This window comes from Mustelus asterias, chromosome 1 (assembly GCF_964213995.1).
Source record: "Mustelus asterias chromosome 1, sMusAst1.hap1.1, whole genome shotgun sequence".
Classification (NCBI taxonomy): Eukaryota; Metazoa; Chordata; class Chondrichthyes; order Carcharhiniformes; family Triakidae; genus Mustelus; species Mustelus asterias.
Window position 1 is genome coordinate 169,638,338 of NC_135801.1, and position 22,272 is coordinate 169,660,609.

A 22,272-nucleotide genomic window follows, 5' to 3' on the forward strand; every position below is an offset into this window, starting at 1 on the left:
AATAAATCAAAACAATTTAGCTGGAAAGCATTTTCTTTATCTACATTTATTGCAACAGTGCATTGATTAAGACTTCCAGCATCAAACCTACCAAAGCTAAACAGGCAATTTAAAAGGAGTATTGCCATCAGCAGACAACTTTCAAACAGGTTACCAAAAGAGAAAATGCTGGAAAATCTCAGCAGGTCTGGCAGCATCTGTATGGAGAGAAAAGAGCTGACGTTTCGAGTCCAGATGACCCTTTGTCAAAGCTAAAAGGCATAGAAAGTGGGAGATATTTATACTGCAGGGTGAGGAAATGAAAGATGAGTCATAGCCACAGAAACCAGGGGAAAAGACTGCTAATGGCAGCCTATAGAGAGGATAAAGGATGTGAATGGACAAACGACAGTGAAATTAAAATCAGAGGGTAAGCTGTGACAGACGAAGATGTTGGGGGGGGGGGGGGATGGATGGGACAGAGATAAAATTTAGAAAAGGGGAAACAAAGGGGGAGAAAAGGTGAAGGGAGGGGGAAAAAGTTGGGGGGGGGGGGGGGAGGGGAGAGAGAGAAGAAAAATGAAGACAGACAATAAAAGGTAGAGAACAGTAAATCTTTTATTTATTGTCTTTCTTCGTTTTTCTGTCCCCCCCCCCACCCTTGCCTTTTCTCCCCCTTTGCTAAATTTTACCTGTCACATCCATTCCCCCCCCCCACACTGCACCCCCCCACCCCCAACATCTTCATCCGTCACAGTTTACCCTCTGATTTTAGTTTCTCTGTCATTTGGCCATTCACATCTTTAATTCGCTCTATAGGCTGCCATTAGCAGTCTTTTCCCCTGGTTTCTGTGGCTATGACTCATATTTCATTCCCTCCCCCTGCAGTATAAATATCTCCTACTTTCTATGCCTTTTAGCTTTGACAAAGGGTCACCTGGACTCGAAACGTCAGCTCTTTTCTCTCCTTTCAGATGCTGCCAGACCTGCTGAGATTTTCCAGCGTTTTCTCTTTTGGTTTCAGATTCCAGCATCCGCAGTATTTGCTTTTTTTCAAACAGGTTGGTTGGGTGGAAAAAAGGTTTTGAGCCAGTAATTAAGTGGAACATCTAGGTATCAAATGTGAATGTGTGGAATAAAATAGATCACTATTTACCCACACTGAAGTGCTTACATCTGTATAAAAGATTTTTTTCTTCAGTTGGGATGGTGAGTGAGAAACAGTCATCATACATACACCCAAAAGTAGACTTGTCAAATGTAATGCTACTACAGGCTGAAAAACAGGCTGCTTGGCCCATCATAGTGAGCCTGTATTTTCTTCATTAGCCATTTACTTACGTAGTTTCCTGCATACTTCCCAGAACCTTGAATACTCCACTCTTTTCAGGTAACAATCCTAACCCTTTTAATGATTTATGCTTAGCCAGATAATTCCACATGTTAGTCACCCTCTGCTAAATTATTTTTTCTAAAATTCCCTTGCATTTCTTTTTAACATGGTTAATTTAATGGCCTTGCTACAATCGCGACTTGGAATTTATAATTCTGAAACCTAATTAGATCATCCCTTAATCTCTCAGGTGCAGTGATAAAAAATCTAGCTTTGTAAGCGTCTCTTCATAATGATTTCCTTGAACTAACACTGAACCTTTTCAGTTTATACATACTTCCCAAACATGTGGCCAGAATAGCACAGAAAAATTTTACTGTGGCCAGCTAAGGTTTGTACAGATTAAGCTTTAGTATTGTATCCTTCCAGATACTAAAGCAAGTATCCTATGTCTTTTTATTGTACATTTGCAGAACCATAGAATCCCTATAGTAAGTAAATGGCTATAGAGCATCTTACACCGGCCCCACCATGCATTTACCATGGTTAATCCATTCAATCTACACACCTTTGGACACTAGGGGGCAATTTAGCATGGCCAATCCACCTAACCTGCACATATTTGGAGCGTGAGAAAAAACCCATGCAGACATGGGGGAAAATGTGCAAACTCCACAGTCACCCAAGGCCAGAATCGAACCCAGATCCCTGGTGCTGTGAGGCAACTGTACCACCTTTTATATTTTCCTTTTCTTCAACTTTCACTTTTTACACAGTGTATGCATTTGAACACATTCCTATGTTCCTCAACACTATCTATAATCTTCACATTTAAGCTACATTTCCTTCCATTTTTCACTCAAAGCTAGATTTAATTCTTTATGATGGATCAGGGTAGCACAGTGGTTAGCACTGCTGCTTCACAGCTCCAGGGTCCTGGGTTCGATTCCCGGCTCGGGTCACTGTCTGTGTGGAGTTTGCACATTCTCCTCGTGTCTGCGTGGGTTTCCTCCGGGTGCTCCGGTTTCCTCCCACAGTCCAAAGATGTGCGGGTTAGGTTGATTGGCCAGGTTAAAAATTGCCCCTTAGAGTCCTGAGATGCGTAGGTTGGAGGGATTAGCGGGTAAATATGTGGGGGTAGGGCCTGGGTGGGATTGTGGTCGGTGCAGACTCGATGGGCCGAATGGCCTCCTTCTGCACTGTAGGGTTTCTATGATTCTATGATTTCTTTAAAACTCAGGTTTCATAATTACATGAACTTTATTCTCATTTTCTCCATATATTTTCCCTTTTCCCCCCCATCACAGGTTGTCGATAGCCCTTCAGCAGTCATGACTCAGCTTTTTTTGTCCAAGTACCAACTAACGCGAAAATACAACAAATACACAGGAAAATAGACTGGAAAAAACAAAACAATCTCAGGAAAACAAGTGGTTGACAGGAAAACGCTGATGGAGCCATTAATGACCTGCTCCAACAATACTATACAAGTAGCTACTGGGAACTGTAGCAGTAATCCACTGGTATCATATCAAAGTGAACAGATACTTAACAGTAATCTCATGCTGAATGAATAGAACCTTCAAAGTCTCATTGCGAGTTGGTAGAGGCTGTATAGTCTCACCTCCAGTTTAAACACTTTCATTTTCAAACCAGCTTTACGGAAATCCATTTTTCCCATGGATTTATTACCAAGGTCAGTTGCGTCTCTGCAACTCCCTCTTAAAATTACCTCATTTTCTGTGAACACAGTGAGAGGAGATGGATTCTTGTTGACAGCTGGTATCAGAGTTTCTGCTGTTGATGCTCTGCTTCGCTTTTTCAGTGGTTTACACGCATCAGAGAGTTTGCTTATATCTGAAAAAAGTGCATAAATATTTGATACCAAGTCTATTCAATAAAATAAAGCATTTTGCGCCAATTTAAGCAACTGTAACCGGTTTCAAAATATGAATTAAATTGCATACTAAAATAAGGCCGCAAAAGAATTCTTATAAATACAAACTACAGAGAAGTTGATAAATCTTTACCTGACTGGCTGTTTCGGGATGCATGCGTAACAGATGTTTCTCCAGCCTCAACACCATCACTTCCACATACCTCAGCCTGACCAGTATTATTGAACTCATACTGTGCATAAAAAAAAGTCAGCATTCATTACCCAACAGTGTCACAGGAGGATATTTTAATACTTGAGAAAAGTGTTATTAGATGTACAACAAAGCCGAACACAATCCTCAAAAGGAAGCAAGTTGAACTGCCAGTCAGTACATTCTAATTTAAACATACAGATTCCATTGTGCGAATCACAATTACAATCAATGTTAATAATGCCTTCAACATTCAGATACAGATGCAAATGAATGAGCTGAGGAACTGGCTCTTATTCCAATTAATTTGTCAAGTTTCCCCAATCACTACTTTCGTTGAATATTGCCAAAATCTCAGCAAAATTATTGAGATTGGCAGGAAAACCAAGATATTTGAAAAAAAATCGGTTTTGTTCATTGCAGCAATCAAAGCGAGTGAAAATATTCTTGGCAAAGCAGGGGCGGCACGGTGGCACCGTGGTTAGAACTGCTGCTTTACAGCACCAGGGACCTGGGTTTAATTCCTGGCTTGGGTCACTGTCTGCGAGGAGTTTGCACGTTCTCCCTGTGTCTGCATGAGTTTCCTTTGGGTGCTCTGGTTTCCTCCCACATTCTGAAAGGCGTGCTGGTTAGGTGCACTGACCCAAACAGGCGCCAGAGTGTGGCGACTAGGGGAATTTCACAGTAACTTCATTGCAGTGTTAATGTAAGCCTTACTTGTGACTAATAAATAAACTTGTTCAATATACTATTATTAGGAAATAGAGAGCTAGAAACATCATGAATATGCAGGGGAGGCCTATGATTCCCATATTAGTCAAGTAGATCTCAGAAAGGCAAATCCAGTCTGAAAGGAATGGTATTTTGACGCGCAAGGAAGGAAAAGCAATGGGATAATGAGGTAGGGGCAGTTTTAGATGAACTGCCTGAATATGCCTTTTTGAAGTTAGTCAGAACAATGCAACCTGTAGTGGCACAGGCAGAGGCACACATTTCATAGAAAATCATAGAAACCCTACAGTACAGAAAGAGGCCATTCAGCCCATCGAGTCTGCACCGACCACAATCCCACCCAGGCCTTATCATCATATCCCTACAGATTTACCCACTAATCCCTCTAACCTACACATCTCAGGACACTAAGGGCAATTTTTTTTAATAGCATGGCTAATCAACCCAACTCACACATCTTGGGACTGTGGGAGGAAACCGGAGCACCCGGAGGAAACCCACGCAGACACGGGGAGAATGTGCAAACTCCACACAGACAGTGACCCCAGCCGGGAATCGAACCCAGGTTTGAGGCTGTATTAAGTTCTGCTAACTGGGAAGAGTGATGAAAAACAAATGTTGTCCTACAATTTCAATTAGAAATTTGCTTTCTAATTTTCAGTATTCATTTCTGAATTGTAGGAATCAAGCAGAAAGAAAATGTGCCCAAAGCATCAGTACAGGTGCTGATACATCAAAAGAAAGCGTGAGCAAATTGCAGAAAAATGAGTACACCTTTTACTGCAATTATGTTACTTCCGATTTTCCATACTCTACCTTTATGCTTTCTGAACACAAGATTAGTGATAAAATACAAGCCTAGTCCTATGCTGTGGGAATTATTTTTAGAAAATTGGTGGAGTTATACAACCAAGTTTCTCAAAAAAAAGAACAAAGAAACGTACAGCACAGGGACAGGCCCTTCGGCCCTCCAAGCCTGTGCCAATTATGATGCCTTGATTCCTGTGAAAAGCAGGAACTAAGCAATGCTGAGTTGTGGAAGAAAGGCAAGGATTGCTGATCAAGTATCAGCTATACATTGGAAATCAATACTGAACCTGGTGAATGAAGAACTTTTCGGATGCCATATTGCAAATTACAGGAAATTTCAGAGATCACCATGGGTAGCATAATAGTTAGCACTGATGCCTCTCAGCTCCAAGGACTTGGCTTCGACCTTGGGTGACTGTCTGTGCTAACCTGCCCCTTGGTGTCCAAAGATGCGTATGTTAGATGGATTAGCCATGATAAATGGGCACGGTTACGGGGATACTTTTTCGGAGGGTCAGTGTAGACTCAATGGGCCAAATGGCCACCTGCGCTGGGATTCTACGATTCTAACACTTGTTGCAGCAATTTCAGGAAAAGGGAGAAGGGGGAAAAAAGAATCAACCATCCGACACAAGGCTTCTAATATGGTCAGGAGTGCAAGATGCACCTCCTCAGATACAAAAGCAGTATTCACACTTTCCAGGGCCTTTGGTTTTATGGAGAGCGAGAGTTGTTTAGAAAAAAAGTAGTGTTCAGCACAAAAGACAAACTCAGTTCCATGGGAGCAAAATTAGTACTTTGGTGATTGCTGTTGGCAACTAATATTTTTTGGTTGAATTATCAGCCTAATCACGATGAGGGATGCTGGAAATAGAACATTTAAAACAAAAATTCAAGCACCTCGGAGGGAAATTTTCCTTAACTGGCCTGATGGGCAACCTTTCAATGACAAATTTGAGCAGTAAACTGGGTGGCCAATCTGGTTCTATCAGGTTTTCACAGGACAAGTTAAAATCATCCATTTAGTATCAATATTTAACACATCCTCAGATCAGTTGAATAAAACACTAATAATGCAGATAACAGTCCCTCTACCATACTTCGACATTAGGAAATAAACTTATACTAAAGTAGTATTTTTTTCCACATTCCACGCCAGACATCCTGTGGCCTCAACTCAGTGAATTCATGATAAATTAGGGGCTGTTCGTGTCCTTGAAAGTGAACTGAGACAACTCAAATATAGGACCATGGGACTTGTGGAACTTTCAACCAGAAGAGATCTCGTCAGGCTGGTGATGATTTCATTGTCCCAGTTCCTGCTGTCTCTTTTTGGAAGACTGTGCTTACTTCTAAATTCGAGCTATACCACACATTACCAGACAAAGAGGTCTTCAGTATGCCACATTTTCCCAACCCAACAGATGATTGGGGATTTGGTGCTTTCCCTGCAATTAGTAGAGGGAAATCCTTGTATGTTTCTTTTTATCCAGCCTTAGTAACCTGTCTAAATTCAGTGAGTTGTCATGTTTGATTTGAGACAGCTGACACCTGAAACATACAGAAAATTACTATAGCAAATATATATCATTACAACACATCTTCTACCTCTAACCGTTTCCTTCTGTTTAAATGGTCTGGGCAGAATACCTATTCTACACAACAACCTCTGTGGGTGAAATTCTAAACATGCAAGAACCTTTTCATCTGCGTAGTAGTTTCGCTTTAATCTCTTGCTGGAGCCAATTCGTTCAGGAGAGTCCTCCCTGTAGTCTATTATTTTTCTGGATAGTCTTCTTTGCCTCGTTGATTCTGAACTAACTATAAAAGGAAACAAAGAGCAATTAACAGTTTGGCTGAGTTTGAACCAATTTTGCTTAAATTGGAAGGTAGGGGATTCAAGCCCCACTCCAGACTGGAGTATACAATTTAGGCTGCTATTCAGTGCAATACTGAGGGAGTACTCTAATGCCATCTTTTGGATGAAGCATTGAATTGGATTTCCTGTCCGCCTATTCAGGTGGACATTAAAGAACCAATGGCATTAAGAGCGTTCTCCTGGTGTTCTAATCAGCATTTCCTCATCTTAGTTGACGCTCAGCCTGCATTGAACATTAAAAAGGTTTTAAAATTAAATTAAAGCAATCAGTCATTTTGCTGTTTGTGGGGCCTTATTTTACACAAATGAGTTGCTACACTTGCTTAAAGCAATTAACTGATTGTGAAGTGCTTTTGTGAAGACATGACAATGTTTTCTTCTTACCTGAAATAAGTTCAATAATGAACAGTTATCCAAACAGGGTGAAGTGTTTGATTTTGGGCATCATGCTAGCTTGTCATGTATCAAGTACCTTTAAATTTAATAACTTTCAATGATATTAAGCCTGTAGTTGTACAGCCATGAGTAGCCTTCAAAAGGTCCATGAGCATTTTCATAGTCAAAACAACTGCAGTGTATTGTCATCATTTCCTTAAGGAAAAGATTAGTACCGCATTGACCCAATACCAATAAATCAAAAGCAATTAAATTCATTAAGTATCAATGAGGAACAAGTAAGCTGAAGAAAATTTCCTTTGAAGAGAGTCATTTCCAATAGCAGAAAAAACAATCAAATTGAAATAATTTTGTGACACTCTTTTTGAGTCATTGTTTTGAGAAATTGTCTTGATTTGAAAAAAAACTAATCTGAAAATATACTAGTAAAGGTAAAACTCCTTTTCTGGGGAGCCACACTACTTGGTCAGGAGGATAAGGCTTAATTCAGAGTACTTGCCTAGACTGCGGTTTTGTACAGTTTTTTCTTGCTAATAATGCCATGGCTCCTCCAAATTGACTTGTACAGGTCAATATCAATTTGTCTTCTCTGGACATGAGGGAAAGCAGTAACTTGAAATCACTGGTCAGGATGAAAGAATGCAGAATGGCACGGCGATTAGCGCTACTGCCTCAGTGCCAGGGACCCAGGTTCGATTCTGGCCTTGGGTGATTATCTGTTTGTGCATGTTTCCTCCAGGTGCTTCAGCTTCCTCCCACAAAGATGTGCAGGTTAGGTGGATTGGCCACACTAAAATGCCCCGCAGTGTCCCAAGATGTGTAAGTTAGGGGAATCAGCTGGGTAAACGTGTGGGGTTGGCCTGAGTAAAACACTCCAAGAGTCGGTGCAGGCTCAATCGGCCAAATGGCCTCCTTCTGCACTGTAGGGATTTGATGATTCTTCACCACCAACTACAAATTGGAAGCCACACACCAGCCAAACTAGGAACTTTAATCATCGTTCCCCTACTAAAACTGGATCAAAATTCTGGAACTCCCTCTCTAACGTTGTGGGTGTATCTACACCAGACGGTCCGCAGCAGTTCAAAATAGTTCACTGCGATCTGCTTCAGGGCAGATAACGATACACAATAAATGCTGCACTTACCATAATGCTCACATTGCAAGAAATAAAAAGTAGGCAACAGTGGACTGTAGGGGAACACAGGTCATAATACATTGAGATGTGCTGGATATACCACTTATATCACAATGGTCTCAGTGATTCTATTGTTTAGGATTTGAGGTTATCTATTATCAGCGAAGTGATACTTGGGCACTCATTTACTATTCCATTCATACCATATGATTCAGTTAGGGACAAAAAAATAAACTGCTTATTTAACTAGATTATGAAGCATAGAATGCAGTTAAATTCAATCGATCATGGGGCTGGGTGGGATGCTCTTTCGGACAGTTGGTGCAGACTCGATGGGCTGAATGGCCTCCTTCTGGACTGTAAGGATTCTTTGATTTGATTTATTATTGTCACATGTATTAGTATACAATGAAAAGTATTGTTTCTTGCGCATTATATAGGCAAAGCATACCGTACATGGAGAAGGAAATGAGAGAGTGCAGACTGTAGTGTTACAGCAAGGGTGTAGAAAAAGATCAACTTAATGCAAGGAACGTCTATTCAAAAGTCTGACAGCAGCGGGGAAGAAGCTATTCTTGAGTCGGTTGGTACGTGACCTCAGACTTTTGTATCTTTTTCCCGACGGAAGACGGTGGAAGAGAGAATGTCCGGGGTGCGTGGGGTCCATAATTATGCTGGCTGCTTTGCCGAGGCAGCGGGAAGTGTAGACAGAGTCAACGGAAGGGAGGCTGGTTTGTGTGATGGATTGGGCTACATTCACGATCTTTTGTAGTTCCTTGCGGTCTTGGGCAGAGCAGGAGCCATATCAAGCTGTGATACAACCAGAAAGAATGCTTTCAATGGTGCATCTGTAAAAGTTGGAGAGAGTCGTAGCTGACATGCCAAATTTCCTTAGTCTTCTGAGAAACTAGAGGCGTTGCTGGGCTTTCTTAACTATAGTGTTGGCATGGGGGGAACCAGGACAGGTTGTTGGTGATCTGGACACCCAAAAACCTGAAGCTTTCGACCCTTTCTACTTCGTCCTTGTTGATGTAGATAGGGGCATGTTCTCCACTACACTTCCTGAAGTTGATGACAGTCTCCTTTGTTTAGTTGACATTGAAGGAGAGAATATTGTCGCAGCACTAGTTTACCAGATTCTCCATCTCATTCCTGTACTCGATGAACCACAAGAATTCTATCAACCACAGCTAAACTCTGACCGACACATGGGAAACGATCAGAATACAGTCCTTCTTGTTCCTCACTGGTATTTTACCCACTAAATCAATCTACATTTGATTTATTCACATTCAGCCAATTGAATACTGATCTATCTGTAAGTGAAGTCACTAATTATGACCCCATTCAGTCCCACAATTCCAGTTGAGAATTAGACTTTGATTGGAACAGAATATCAGTACACATAGGAGTTTAGGAATGGGCAAAAGGAAACATGGAGGCGCATACTTGTAATATTTAATTATAAAAGTGAGCATTTACAGAGAAAGTCAAGATTTGCTGATGTAATCCTGGCACCTCCTTAAAACATTGCTGAAAATAGAAAAGCTGAGGGGAACCTGGTGGATCCTTTATCTGTTAAATATCAAGACTTCCTGGATAGGATTTTCAGGTCACGCCGAAGTTGGAAAAAAAGGTGAATGGGGTCCAAAAATAATTGTGACAGCATTCCCAAAATTGAACCAGCAACTTCTTTGATAAATTAAATAGTAGTCATCTTTAAATTACAAACGATGTTTTAATCACACAGGTAAGCAAAGACAAATGTGAAAGTTCAGGAACAGTTTTAAAACTTTCAATACAGTTGACAAAACCAAATGCAAATCAACTGAAGATAAGAAAGAGTTCCTTCAACCTACCACTAGATCTAGTCGTTCTTTTTGGAGACTCTTGTAGTACTTTGCGCCTGGTTGGCCCAGGAGATGCTGCTGAAAAACCTATTGAAACAGTATTTGAGAAGAGAAAAATACTTCACTCAAGACTAACAACTTAAATTCATGCTTTGCTTTGGGTGACTTACTACCATTTTACTGGTATCTGATTGCTTTCAGCTCAGTACAAAATAACGCTCTTTGATACAACATCAAAAATTAAAATCAACAGGGTAAAACAATTAAGCTTTGGTATGATATTTATTTGTATATCAGCAATTTTTTCCTGTAGTACACAATGTAATAAAATAGGCAAAACCGTTTCAAGTATTTTACATTTATGATTTCATCTCCTAGATCTGCAAGTTATGGTGTAATTTCCAACTGTAGATATGCTGGTATTTATAAAGCTAATTAAAGGCCGTGACCGACTTTATCTAAATGAACGAGAAAAAAAACACTATAGCTTGTCCAGTGTAAAAACATTCCAATTACTTTTGAAGTAACTTTTGGTCCCTTCCATCTAAATATTCATAGTTTGTCCCCTTGTCGAGCAGTACTTTATTAACTTGGAAATCAATATAAAAAGTTTCCATGAGCATTATCATAAATGTCACACTAATATTTTGCAGAATAAAAGTAAATTAGAGTCATAGAGGTTTACAGCATGGAAACAGGCCCTTCAGCCCAACTTGGCCATGCCGCCCTTATTTTTTTAAAAACCCCTAAGCTAATCCTAATTGCCTCAATTTGGTCCATATCCCTCTATACCCATCGTACCCATGTAACTATCTAAATGCTTTTTAAAAGACAAAATTGTACCCGCCTCTACTACTACCTCTGGCAGCTTGTTCCAGACACTCACCACCCTGTGAGAAAAAATTGCCCCTCTGGACACTTTTGTATCTCTCCCCATACACCTTAAACCTATGCCCTCTCGTTTTAGACTGCCCTACTTTTGGGAAAAGATATTGACTATCGAGCTGATCTGTGCCCCTCATTATTTTATAGACCTCTAAGATCACCCCTCAGCCTCTTACGCTCCAGAGAAAAAAGTCCCAGTCTATCCAGCCTCTCCTTATAACTCAAACGATCAAGTCCCGGTAGCATCCTGATAAATCTTTTCTGCACTCTTTCTAGTTTAATAATATCCTTCCTATAATAGGATGACCAGAACTGCACACAGTATTCCAAGTGTGGCTGTACCAATGTCTTGTACAACTTCAACAAGACGTCCCAACTCCAGTATTCAATGTTCTGACTGATGAAACCAAGCATGCCGAATGCCTTCTTCACCACTCTGTTCACCTGTGGCTCCACTTTCAAGGAGCTGTGAACATGTACCTCTAGATCCCTTTGTTCTGGAACTCTTCCCAATGCCCTACCATTAACTGAGTAAGTCCTGCCCTGGTTCAATCTACCAAAATGCATCACCTCGCATTTGTCTAAATTAAACTCCATCTGCCATTCGTCAGCCCACTGGCCCAATTGATCATGAAATTATACTCTATTGAGTTAACATAGAGCATTCAAAAAACAATATATGGAGATATATTGTGGGGGCAATGTTAAACTCGCTATTCCATCGAGAAACTGATAGGACCAATGGGGGTAATGTTGGGTGCAGTGTAAAACTGGGGTTCCACATCACCCTGTCAGTTTCCTGATGGGAGAATGTTAAAATTCCTTTTTGTTTCTGCACACCATCACCAAAAGGCTCAGCGATATCCCGTCTGTTCTTGTATTTCATTGTTCTCCAAATGTTAACTTTGGTAGTTTGCTTTGAAACCAACATCATATTTGAAGCAGCTGCCCATCTCTTCCAGACTAAAACTTCAGCACCAGTTACAATTGGTAATTTACACTCACCTGAACCCAACACAGGGGATTTGTGCTCCGCTACTGGTGTTACTATAGAGAACTTGGTATTGTAACGTGCTCTCTGTTTGTCACTAAGCATAGCCCATTGAGATTCAAGCAGCTCTTCAATCTCCTCACCAGAAGCATCTGGATGCTCCTCAGCGAGCTGCAAATGTAAAAACATTGAAGAATATTACTCTCGGTTGCAGACAATGCAAAAGAGTTCACATCTATTACACAAAAATATTGCACAACAGACCATTTTTAAAAATATTAACTTTAGACAATGTGGGTGTCACTGTCTATGCCAGCATTTATTGCCCATCTCTAGTTGCCCTTCAGAAGGTGGTAGCGAGATGCCATCTTGAACCACTGCCATCCCTGAGGTGTAGGTACGCCCACTACGCTCACAATGCTGCAATGGAAGGAAATTCCAGTATTTTGACCCAGCGACAGTGAAGGAACAGTGAGATGCTTGGATGGGAACCTCCAGGTGGTGTTCCAATGTATCTGCTGCTTTTGTCCTGCAAGATGGTAGTGCTTGGAAGTGTTGCCTAAGGAACCTTGGTGAGTTCTTGTAAATCGTACACTGCTGCCACTGTTTGTTGGCAGTGGTAGAATTGAATATTTGTGGAGGGGTAGCAATCAAGTGGGCTGCTTTGTCGGGGTCGGGGGGAAGAAAGGAGGAGGATTCCCACTTCACTTCTGACCTTATGATGGGAGGTCAGTGATGAAACAGTTGAAAGTGGCTGGGCCTCAGACCCTTCTGTAGTGATGTCCTGGAGCTAAGATGATTAACTTCTAACAACCACAACCATTTTCCTTTGTGCCGGGTATGCTTCCAACTAGAAGGGAATTCCCCCCCCCCCCCCCCCGAATCCCATTTTGAAAGCCTAAAATCAATACAAACGATTGTTACACATTGTTTTTGGTCAATATTATTCTTCCAACTGGCGGAGGGACACATGTTTCCACATACTACCATGCACTGGAGGGCAATTACAATGCTCAATGTAAATCAAGAGCCTTGGCCAAATAATCAGGAGAAAGATATCAGACACCATCACAGAGAGCCATCAACTTAGCTATCAGCTGATGAAGAGTCAAATTGTTCCCCAATGGGCTAATGGATAAACTATAAAAATAATAGGAGTCAAATCACTCAGATCAAAAGATTTGGAGATTCAATGTCTGGCATGCACAAAATTAGATAATAACGTGATGCTTGGGGACAGACAAGCTGAAAGAGAAAAGAAAGAAATCAACTGTGGATTCCACTGTTGATCATCATGCAGGAATTCTTACTGGAAAATGTAGATGCTGGCATGGCACCAAGGACAGGATCTGGCTGAGATGTGATACCCGCCAAAATGAATTAACTGTCTCGGGTCGTACACGAAGAATGGTTACAGCACTGACATTACTCATGGAACTATTTCCCACTATTTTTAGATGAGTGGAGAAAAGTAGAAAAAGGATGGAGAATTAGAAAAAGAATGCAAACTTGCATGCTTGATCAGACACCATTAAAGCAAACTAAAGTTATTTTGGAGCTGCCTTTGGTTCACATCACAACCAACAGAAATTCAGTGACAATCTTCAACATGGAGCGGTTGGAACTGAAAGCAAGAAAAGAGGTTTTATCCATTCAGTCGGAAACATACATTAAGGAGTCATTTTCAAAACAGTGGAATCTTTGAGAAATGTTTTCCTTTGTACAATGACAATGTTTAGAGATGCTTGTATGAAAACTCATGTACAATTTTACTATAAATTGAGGGTAGCTCAACTCACATTTGGTAGATTTATGAATATTTGCAAATTTCGGATTAGAAATTGCTTTGATATTGTGAAATGTCCGTCATGCATTCTTGCATTTAGCAATTTTTGGTTGATAAAATTGCTGGAATTCCACTTCATAAACACAATAGATTTACAAAATCTAAAACACTTACTGGCTTCAACCTTAAAGTGCCTCTTAAACATACAAAAGATATGTACATCTTCAGCCAAGATCAAGTGCACCAGAGAGGGGAAAAAATACACAAAAGTAGCACTCCTAATTAGTTCATCAAAATACACAAAGTTGCAGAATGTGAGAATTGAATATTCCTTACTGCGTTGAGTGATCCACAGAAGGAATTTTATCACTGCACAGCACAGTATATGGAGCAACATTAACAGACTGCCCTTGCTGGCTGAAAAGAGCGTATACATATCCCTACTCCACACTGAACTGAGGTTTATGAGGAAAGATAACAAACGTGGGCAAACATGGACATTAATTTAGCATACAATTAAAACTCCGATGTGTTCATTTTGAAATATTTAAATTGATCATGCCTCATTTCAAACCAATCATGCCAAGTAATATTTTAAACAATTATTCCTTTTTACAAATCACAACTATTTGCAAGATAATTTGCTTTACTGAAATTTGCCTGTCAAGATTTAGTTCATTTCATTTATGCTTCCATATGTTTTTAGAAAGATTGGTCTGCTGTTTTATGAACAAAGAAATTATAGCACAGCAAGTGATCATTTGGGTCACACCTGTAATCCTATTTTCCTGCCCCTCTCAAATTTTTTAATGTCTTTTTCTCTTCAAATGGTTTTGCAGTATTTGCCTCAATAAACCAACCACCTGGAGTAACGCATAACAGAAGAAATAGTAGCACGAGTAGACCACACAGCCCATCAAGCCTTCTTTGTCACTCAATAGGATCTTGCCTGACTTTGGGCTTCAACTTCATTTTCTGCTCGGTCCCCATATCCTTGAATTCTCTGAGACACCAAAAGTCCATCTATCCCAGCCTTAAATATATTCAATGATGCAGTATCCACAACCCTCTGGGCTACAGAATTCAAAAGGTTCACAACCCTTAGTGTTGAATGAAGAAATTTCTCACCCAAGTCAAATTAATTAGCCCCTTATCCTGAGACCATGCCCTCGTGTTTTAGATTTCCCAACCAATGGATACAATCTGTGTCGATCTATCAAGCATCTTCAGTATTTTGTAGATTTCAATGAGATCCGTCTCTCAATTCTTCTAAACTCCAGGGAATAAATGCCCAATTTATTCAGCCTCTCACCTCAGGAACTAATTTGGTGCACCTTCCCTGTACCACCTCCATTGCAAATACATCTTTTCTTAAATGTGGAGACCAAAACTGCACAGTCCTCCAAATGCGATCACACCAAACTGTAACAAACATTCCACAATCTAAATAACTCGTATGAAAATAGCCCAGATCTTCTGGTCCCAACTGCAGCAAAGATGAATACGTGGCTCGAGAGATGGTGCAAGAGGGAGGGATTCAAATTCTTGGGACATTGGAACTGGTTCTGGGGGAGGTGGGACCAGTACAAATCGGATGGTCTGCACCTGGGCAGGACTGGAATCAATGTCCTAGGGGGAGTGTTTGCGAGAGCTGTTGGGGAGGATTTAAACGAATGTGGCAGGGGGATGGGAACCGATGCAGGAAGTCAGAGGGAAGTAAAGTGGGGACAGAAAAGAAAGGCAGGAAGGGGAAAAGTGAAAGGCACAGAAACCAAAGTCAAAAATAGCCACAGTACAGAGACTGTGGAGGACTCAGTGAATGGGTCCAGTAAGACTAAGAAAAATAAAACACAAGGAGCGTGTACAAAACGTGACCAGACAGATAGTCTGAGAAAGTAAGGCAGAGCAAGGGAAGTCTGGATTAAACTGCATTTATTTCAATGCAAGAGGCCTTACGGGCAAAGCAGATGAACTCAGGGCATGGATGGCTACATGGGACTGGGATATTATAGCTATTACTCAAACATGGCTAAGGGAGGGACAGGACTGGTAGCTCAATGTTCCAGGGGACCAATGCTATAGGAAAGATAGAACAGGAGGTAAGTGAGGAGGGGGAGTTGCATTTTTGATTGGGGAAAGCATCACGACAGAGGGGATATATCCGAGGTTTTGCCCACTTAGTCTATATGGATAGAACTGAAAAATAAGGGAGAGATCACCAATAGGATTGTACTACAGGCCCCCAAATAGCAGGAAATTGAGGTGGAAATATGTAAGGAGATTACAGGTAGCTGCAAGAAAAATAGGATGGTAATAGTAGGGGATTTTAACTTTCCCAACATTGACTGGGACAGCCACAGTATTAGGGCTTGGATGGAGATAAATTTGTGTATTCAGGAAACATTTCTCATTCAGTATGTGGATGGCCCGACTAGAAAGGGGGCAAAACTTGACTTCCTCTTGGGAAATAAGGAAGGGCAAGTGACAGAAGTGTTAGTGAGGGATCACTTTGGGACCAGTGACCATAATTCCATTAGTTTTAAGAGAGCCAAGGAGAATGATAGGTCTGGCCCAAAAGTTAAAATTCTAAATTGGGGCAAGGCCAATTTTGATGTTATCAGGCAGGAACTTTCAAAAGTTGATTCAGAGTCTGTTGGCAGGCAAAAGGACGCCTGATAAGTAAGTGGGTGGCTTTCAAGCATGTTAACCAGGGTTCAGGCGAAGCACATTCCTTTTAGACTGAAGGGCAAGGTTGGTAGAAGTAGGGAACCCTGAATGACTTGGGATATTGAGGCCTGGTCAAAAAGAATAAAGAGGCATATGACATGCATTGGCAGCTGGGATTAAGTGGATCCCTTGAACACCTTTCTTATTTCCCAAGAGGAGGTCAAGTTTTGCCCCTTTTCTAGTTGGGCCATCCACATACCGAATGAGAAATTCCTCCTGAATAGTTAGAGTTAAGAGAGAAATCAGGTGGGCAAAAAGGGGCATGAGATTACTTTGGCAGATAAGGCAAAGGAGAATCCAAAAGAGCTTCTACAAATACATAAAGGGGAAAAGAGTAACTAGGGAGAGAGTAGGGCCTTTTAAGGATCAACAACGTTATCTATGTGCGGATCCACAAGAGATGGGTGAGATCCTAAATGAATATTTCTCATCAATATTTACTGTTGAGAAAAACATGGATGTTAGGGAATTTGGGGAAATAAATTGTGATGCCTTGAGGAGTGTACATATTATAGAGAAGGAAGTGCTAGCAGCCTTAGAGCGCATCAAGGTAGATAAATCCCTGGGACCTGATGAAGCGTATCCCAGGACACTGTGGGAGGCTAGGGAGGAAATTGCAGGTCCGCCAGTAGAGATATTTGAATCATTGACAGTCACAGGTGAGGTGCTTGAAGATTGGAGGGTAGCAAATGTTGTGCCTTTGTTTAAGGGCCGCATGGAAAAGCCTGGGAACTACAGACCAGTGAGCCTAAAGTCTGTAGTGGGTAAATTGTCAGAAGATATTCTGAGAGGCAGGATTAAGAGGCATCTAGAGGCAAGAACTGATTAGGGACAGCCAGGATGGCATTGAGTGTGGAAAATCATGTCTCATGAATTTGATCGAGTTTTTGAAGGGGTAAAAGTAGATGAGGGCAGTGCAGTTGTCTACATGGACTTCAGCAAGACCTTTGACAAGGTACCACATAGTAGGCTGTTGCATAAAGTTAAATCTCACGGGATCCAGAGTGAGGGAGCCAAATGGATACAAAATTGGCTTGATGACAGAAGACAAGAGGGTGGTTGTAGAGGGCTGTTTTTCAAACTGGAGGCCTGTAACCAGCGGTGTGCCTCAGGGATCGGTGCTGGGTCCACTATTATTTGTTATTTACATTAATGATTTGGATGAGAATTTAGGAGGCATGGTTAATAAGTTTGCAGATGACACCAAGATTGGTGGCATAGTGGACAGTGAAGGTGGTTATTTAGGATTGCAACTGGATCTTAATCAGTTGGGCCAGTGGGCTGACGAATGGCAGATGGAGTTTAATTTAGATAAATGTGAGGTGATGCATTTTGGTAGATCGAATCAGGGCAAGACCTACTCAGTTAATGGTAGGGCATTGGGGAGAGTTATAGAACAAAGAGATCTAGGGGTACAGGTTCATAACTCCTTGAAAGTGGAGTCACAGGTGGACAGGGTAGTGAAGAAGGCATTCGGCATGCTTGGGTTTCATTGGTCAGAACATGGAAGACAGGAGGTGGGACATCTTGTTGAAGTTGTACAAGACATTGGTAAGGCCATACTTGGAATACTGTGTACAGTTCTGTCACCCTATTATAGAAAGGATATTATTAAACTAGAAAGAGTGCAGAAAAGATTTACTAGGATGCTACCGGGACTTGATGGTTTGAGTTATCAGGAGAGGCTGGATAGACTGGGACTTTTTCCCCTGGACCGTAGAAGGCTGAGGGGTAATCTTATAGAGGTCTATAAAATAATGAGCGGCATAGATCAGCTGGATAGTCAACATCTTTTCGTAAAAGGTAGGGGAGTCTAAAACTAAACTCTAAATTAATTTGTCAAATAGGATTTCTATTTCATAAAACCATGCTAATCTGTTTTAATATTATACTTTTCGAAATACAAGACTTACTTAATAATAGATTTCTACATTTTCCCAATGACTGACTAACCTGCAGTTCCCTGTGAGTTCCCTCTGTCATTTTTTGAATAGTGGTGTTACACTTGCTAACTTCCAATTTGCTGGGACCGTTACAGAATCTAGGGAATTTTGGAAAATCATAACAAATCCATCCACTACCTCTGCAGCGATCTCTTAAAATCTTAGATTGCAGGCCGTAAGATCCTGGGGTTTGTTTGATTTTAGCCCCTTGATTTCCTCCAGTACTTTTCCCCTGTTGATATTAATCACCTTAATTTCCTCAGTCTCATTAGTTCCTGGGCTATTCATATACAAAGGTCTTGGTGTTGGGACCCTGTTTGTGTTTTATATTAATGATTTGGGCCTGAACACGAGGAGCACGAATGGGAAATCTGCACATGACACAAAGATTGGTCAAGTAGTGGATAGTGTAGAGGACAGCTATAATCTCCAAAACAATGTAGATGGTTGGTGCAGTGGGTAGTACAGTGGCATATTGATTTTAACATGGAGAAGCATGAGGTCATGCACTTAGGGAGGTCAAACAGTTAAAGGGAGGACACAAGAAATGGGAATATACTAATAGGGGTACATGAAGTGAGACATCTTGGCATACAAGTACACAGGTCCCTAAAGGCATCAGTTCAAGTAGACAAGGTTGTAAAGAAGGCATACGGAATGCTCTCTTTCATTGGCAGTGGTATAGAATATAAAAGGATATAATGTTGGAATTGTATAAAATGCTGGTGAGGCCACAACTGGAGCACAGTTCTGGTCACCACATTACAGAAGGATGTAATTGCTCTGGTGAGAGTGCAGAGGAGGTTTACACAAATATCACCAGGGCTGGAAAAGTGCAGCAACAATGAGAGATTGGATAGATTAGGGTTATTTTCCTTGGAACAAAGAAGGCCGAGAGTGACTTGATAGAGATGTACAAAATTATGAGGGGAAGAGGTAGAGTGACAGGATTGAATTGTTTCCCTTGGCAGAGAATTCTAGATGTGTAGATGCCGGCGTTGGACTGGGGTAAACACAGTAAGAGTTTTAACAACACCAGGTTAAAGTCCAACAGGTTTATTTGGTAGCAAATGCCATTAGCTTTCGGAGCGCTGCTCCGTCGTCAGATGGAGTGGATATCTGCTCTCAAACAGGGCATACAGAGACACAAAATCAAGTTACAGAATACTGATTAGAATGCGAATCTCTACAGCCAACCAGGTCTTAAAGATACAGACAATGAGAGTGGAGGGAGCATTAAGCACAGGTTAAAGAGATGTGTATTGTCTTCAGACAGGACAGCCAGTGAGATTCTGCAAGTCCAGGAGGCAAGCTGTGGGGGTTACCGATAGTGTGACATAAACCCAAGATCCTGGTTTAGGCCGTCCTCATGTGTGCGGATCTTTAAGACCTGGTTGGCTGTAGAGATTCGCATTCTAATCAGCATTCTGAAACTTGATTTTGCGTCTCTGTATGCCCTGTTTGAGAGCAGATATCCACTCCATCTGACGAAGGAGCAGTGCTCCGAAAGCTAATGGCATTTGCTACCAAATAAACCTGTTGGACTTTAACCTGGTGTTGTTAAAGCTCTTACAGAGAATTGTAGAACCAGGGGTCATAAATTCAAGCTGAAGGTGTAGAGGGAACATGACGAACTTTTTTATGCCGAAGGTGGTGGGTTTTAGGAATTCGCTGCCCGAGTTGGTGGTGGAAGCAAAGACCCTAAACTCTTTTAAAAAGTACCCGGATCTGCACTATAAGTGCTGCAAGCTACAGGGCTATGGGCTGGGTGCAGGAGGTGGGATTAGAAAGGGAACCTGGGTGTCCTCAGGTCGGCATGGACAAGATGGCCTGTAATTTTTCTATGGCTCTATTTTATAGTTACCTATATTATTAGGTCCAAGGTAACTTGTGTCTTCTACTGGCAAAATATTTGTTCACTGTCTACCATTTTCTCAATCTCCATAATAATTTCTATTATCTCTGCTTTTTAGTGACCATGTACTTTAGCTACTCTCTTCCTTCTGCAATCTGTTTTTATATTCCTGGCTAATTTACATTTATTCTATGTCTTCCCTCAATTTTTTTGGTGACTGCTGGTTTTTAAAACACTCCCAATCCTCAGACTTGTTACTATTCTTTGCAACATAATAAGCTTCTTCTTTTAATCCTCTACTTTCAACTTTCTCCTTTAGCCATGGATAGATCTTTCTCTCAGTTTTTGTTTTCCAATGGGATGTATTGCTGTGAATATTCTGAATTGTTTCTTCAAATTCATCCCTTTGTTTATTTACTGCCATACCCAAGTCTATTTTCCAATCAACCTTAGCCAGCACATAATATATGTATCCTCCTAACCAACACATCTTTGGATAGTGGGTGGAAACCAGAATACCCAAAAGAAGCCCACGCATCCACAGGGGGACAGTGCAAACTCCACATAGATAAGTCATCCAAGGCTGGAATCAAACCCGGATTCCTGGCTCTGTGACACAGCAGTGCAACCACTATGCCACCTCACAAATTCCATGCATTTGGCTAACTTCAATCCTCCAAGATTTCTACTCTATTCATTTTCTTTTCATCATTAAATGAACTGTGGTATGACATTCGTGGTGCCAACTGATTTTTTATTTTAAAACATTATCAAAGTCTGGTCAAGAATCATGAAATGCATTTTAGTGCAAAACACAAGTCAGCTTTCTGTTCAGTATTATCTTTTTAGATAATAGCACTTTCTTTACAATTCCCTGAATTAGGCAGTGTCTTAATATAATGCCTAAACAATATTCAGTGTTAAATATTATATACTGTACTTCTGTTACTGCTCACCTACCCTGTACTGCCACCGTCTAGAGACAGCTCTGGAATTTAGCACCTTATTGGAGAAAGAAATCAAGTCTAAATGCAAGAATTTATACAATTGCTAAGTAAGCTTTGAAAACACAAACCTCATCTCTGTGTTTCTGACAAAAGGCCATGAATTGAGCGAAGGCAGTATCACATTTCCTGGTCCGCTGGTTGGAGGCTCCTTGTTTTCTCTTTGCCACTGGGGAACCTGCACCACTCTCAGAGTCTGATGATCTACAAGATGTCCTGTCAGTTGACTGACTTTGAGCAGAACCTTCAATACAATCAACAGTCCTATTTACACACTGCCCTGCAGGGGTTTTAGGCTCATACAGCTTTGAACACTGCCTTTTATTTGGTGCACTGCGGTTTCTTCTCCTACGCCCCTTATTGTCAGCAAGATTTTCCTTGGTACTTGGGAATTCTTCAGTTGGCCATTTCCTATCTTCTATAAGTTCAACAGGAACCCCAGCTTCCTTTGCAACCTGAGGCGGCAGTAGTGGACGATCGTGATCATAAACAAAGGTGTATTTAGCTTTTCGATCCTCTTGGGTCATTGCCATTGCTTCTTTAGCCTGGGAAATACCTATATCCCACTGACCACGAATTTTGGCAGGAATTGGTTTTAGAATCTGAAAAACAGAAGAGGTATTTAATTCTTTAAGGAAGCATCTTAATTGCTCAAGCGCTGAAAGAAGTTCTTCAGACTTTCTAGGAACAGAATTTACATCTCTCATTCTAACGATTGAGCATTTAATTTCAGATTCCATTGACATATCTATGGAATTTGTAGCTTCTTAGGTTAGTTTTTAAAAATGTATACATTTTAACTCAGGAAATAACATGTTAATAGTAAAGCTTTTGCAGCAATGAACATGTTAACCATAAGGTGTAATACGTGAAA

The 22,272-nt window shown here is 41.0% G+C and overlaps 1 protein-coding gene across 7 annotated transcripts in view; it reads right to left on the minus strand.

The window, feature by feature from the left end:
* LOC144500199 (histone-lysine N-methyltransferase NSD2-like) overlaps positions 1-22,272 on the minus strand; it is a 108,144-nt gene that overhangs the window by 47,352 nt on the left and 38,520 nt on the right. For all 7 annotated transcript variants that reach the window (XM_078222908.1, XM_078222923.1, XM_078222899.1 and 4 more), the window contains exons 5-10: positions 21,470-22,000; positions 12,098-12,254; positions 10,217-10,294; positions 6,644-6,765; positions 3,343-3,442; positions 3,045-3,169 (exon numbers count right to left, since the gene is read on the minus strand). In XM_078222908.1, coding sequence (XP_078079034.1) covers positions 3,045-3,169; positions 3,343-3,442; positions 6,644-6,765; positions 10,217-10,294; positions 12,098-12,254; positions 21,470-22,000 — 1,113 coding nt within the window. The remainder of the gene's footprint in view (positions 1-3,044; positions 3,170-3,342; positions 3,443-6,643; positions 6,766-10,216; positions 10,295-12,097; positions 12,255-21,469; positions 22,001-22,272) is intronic.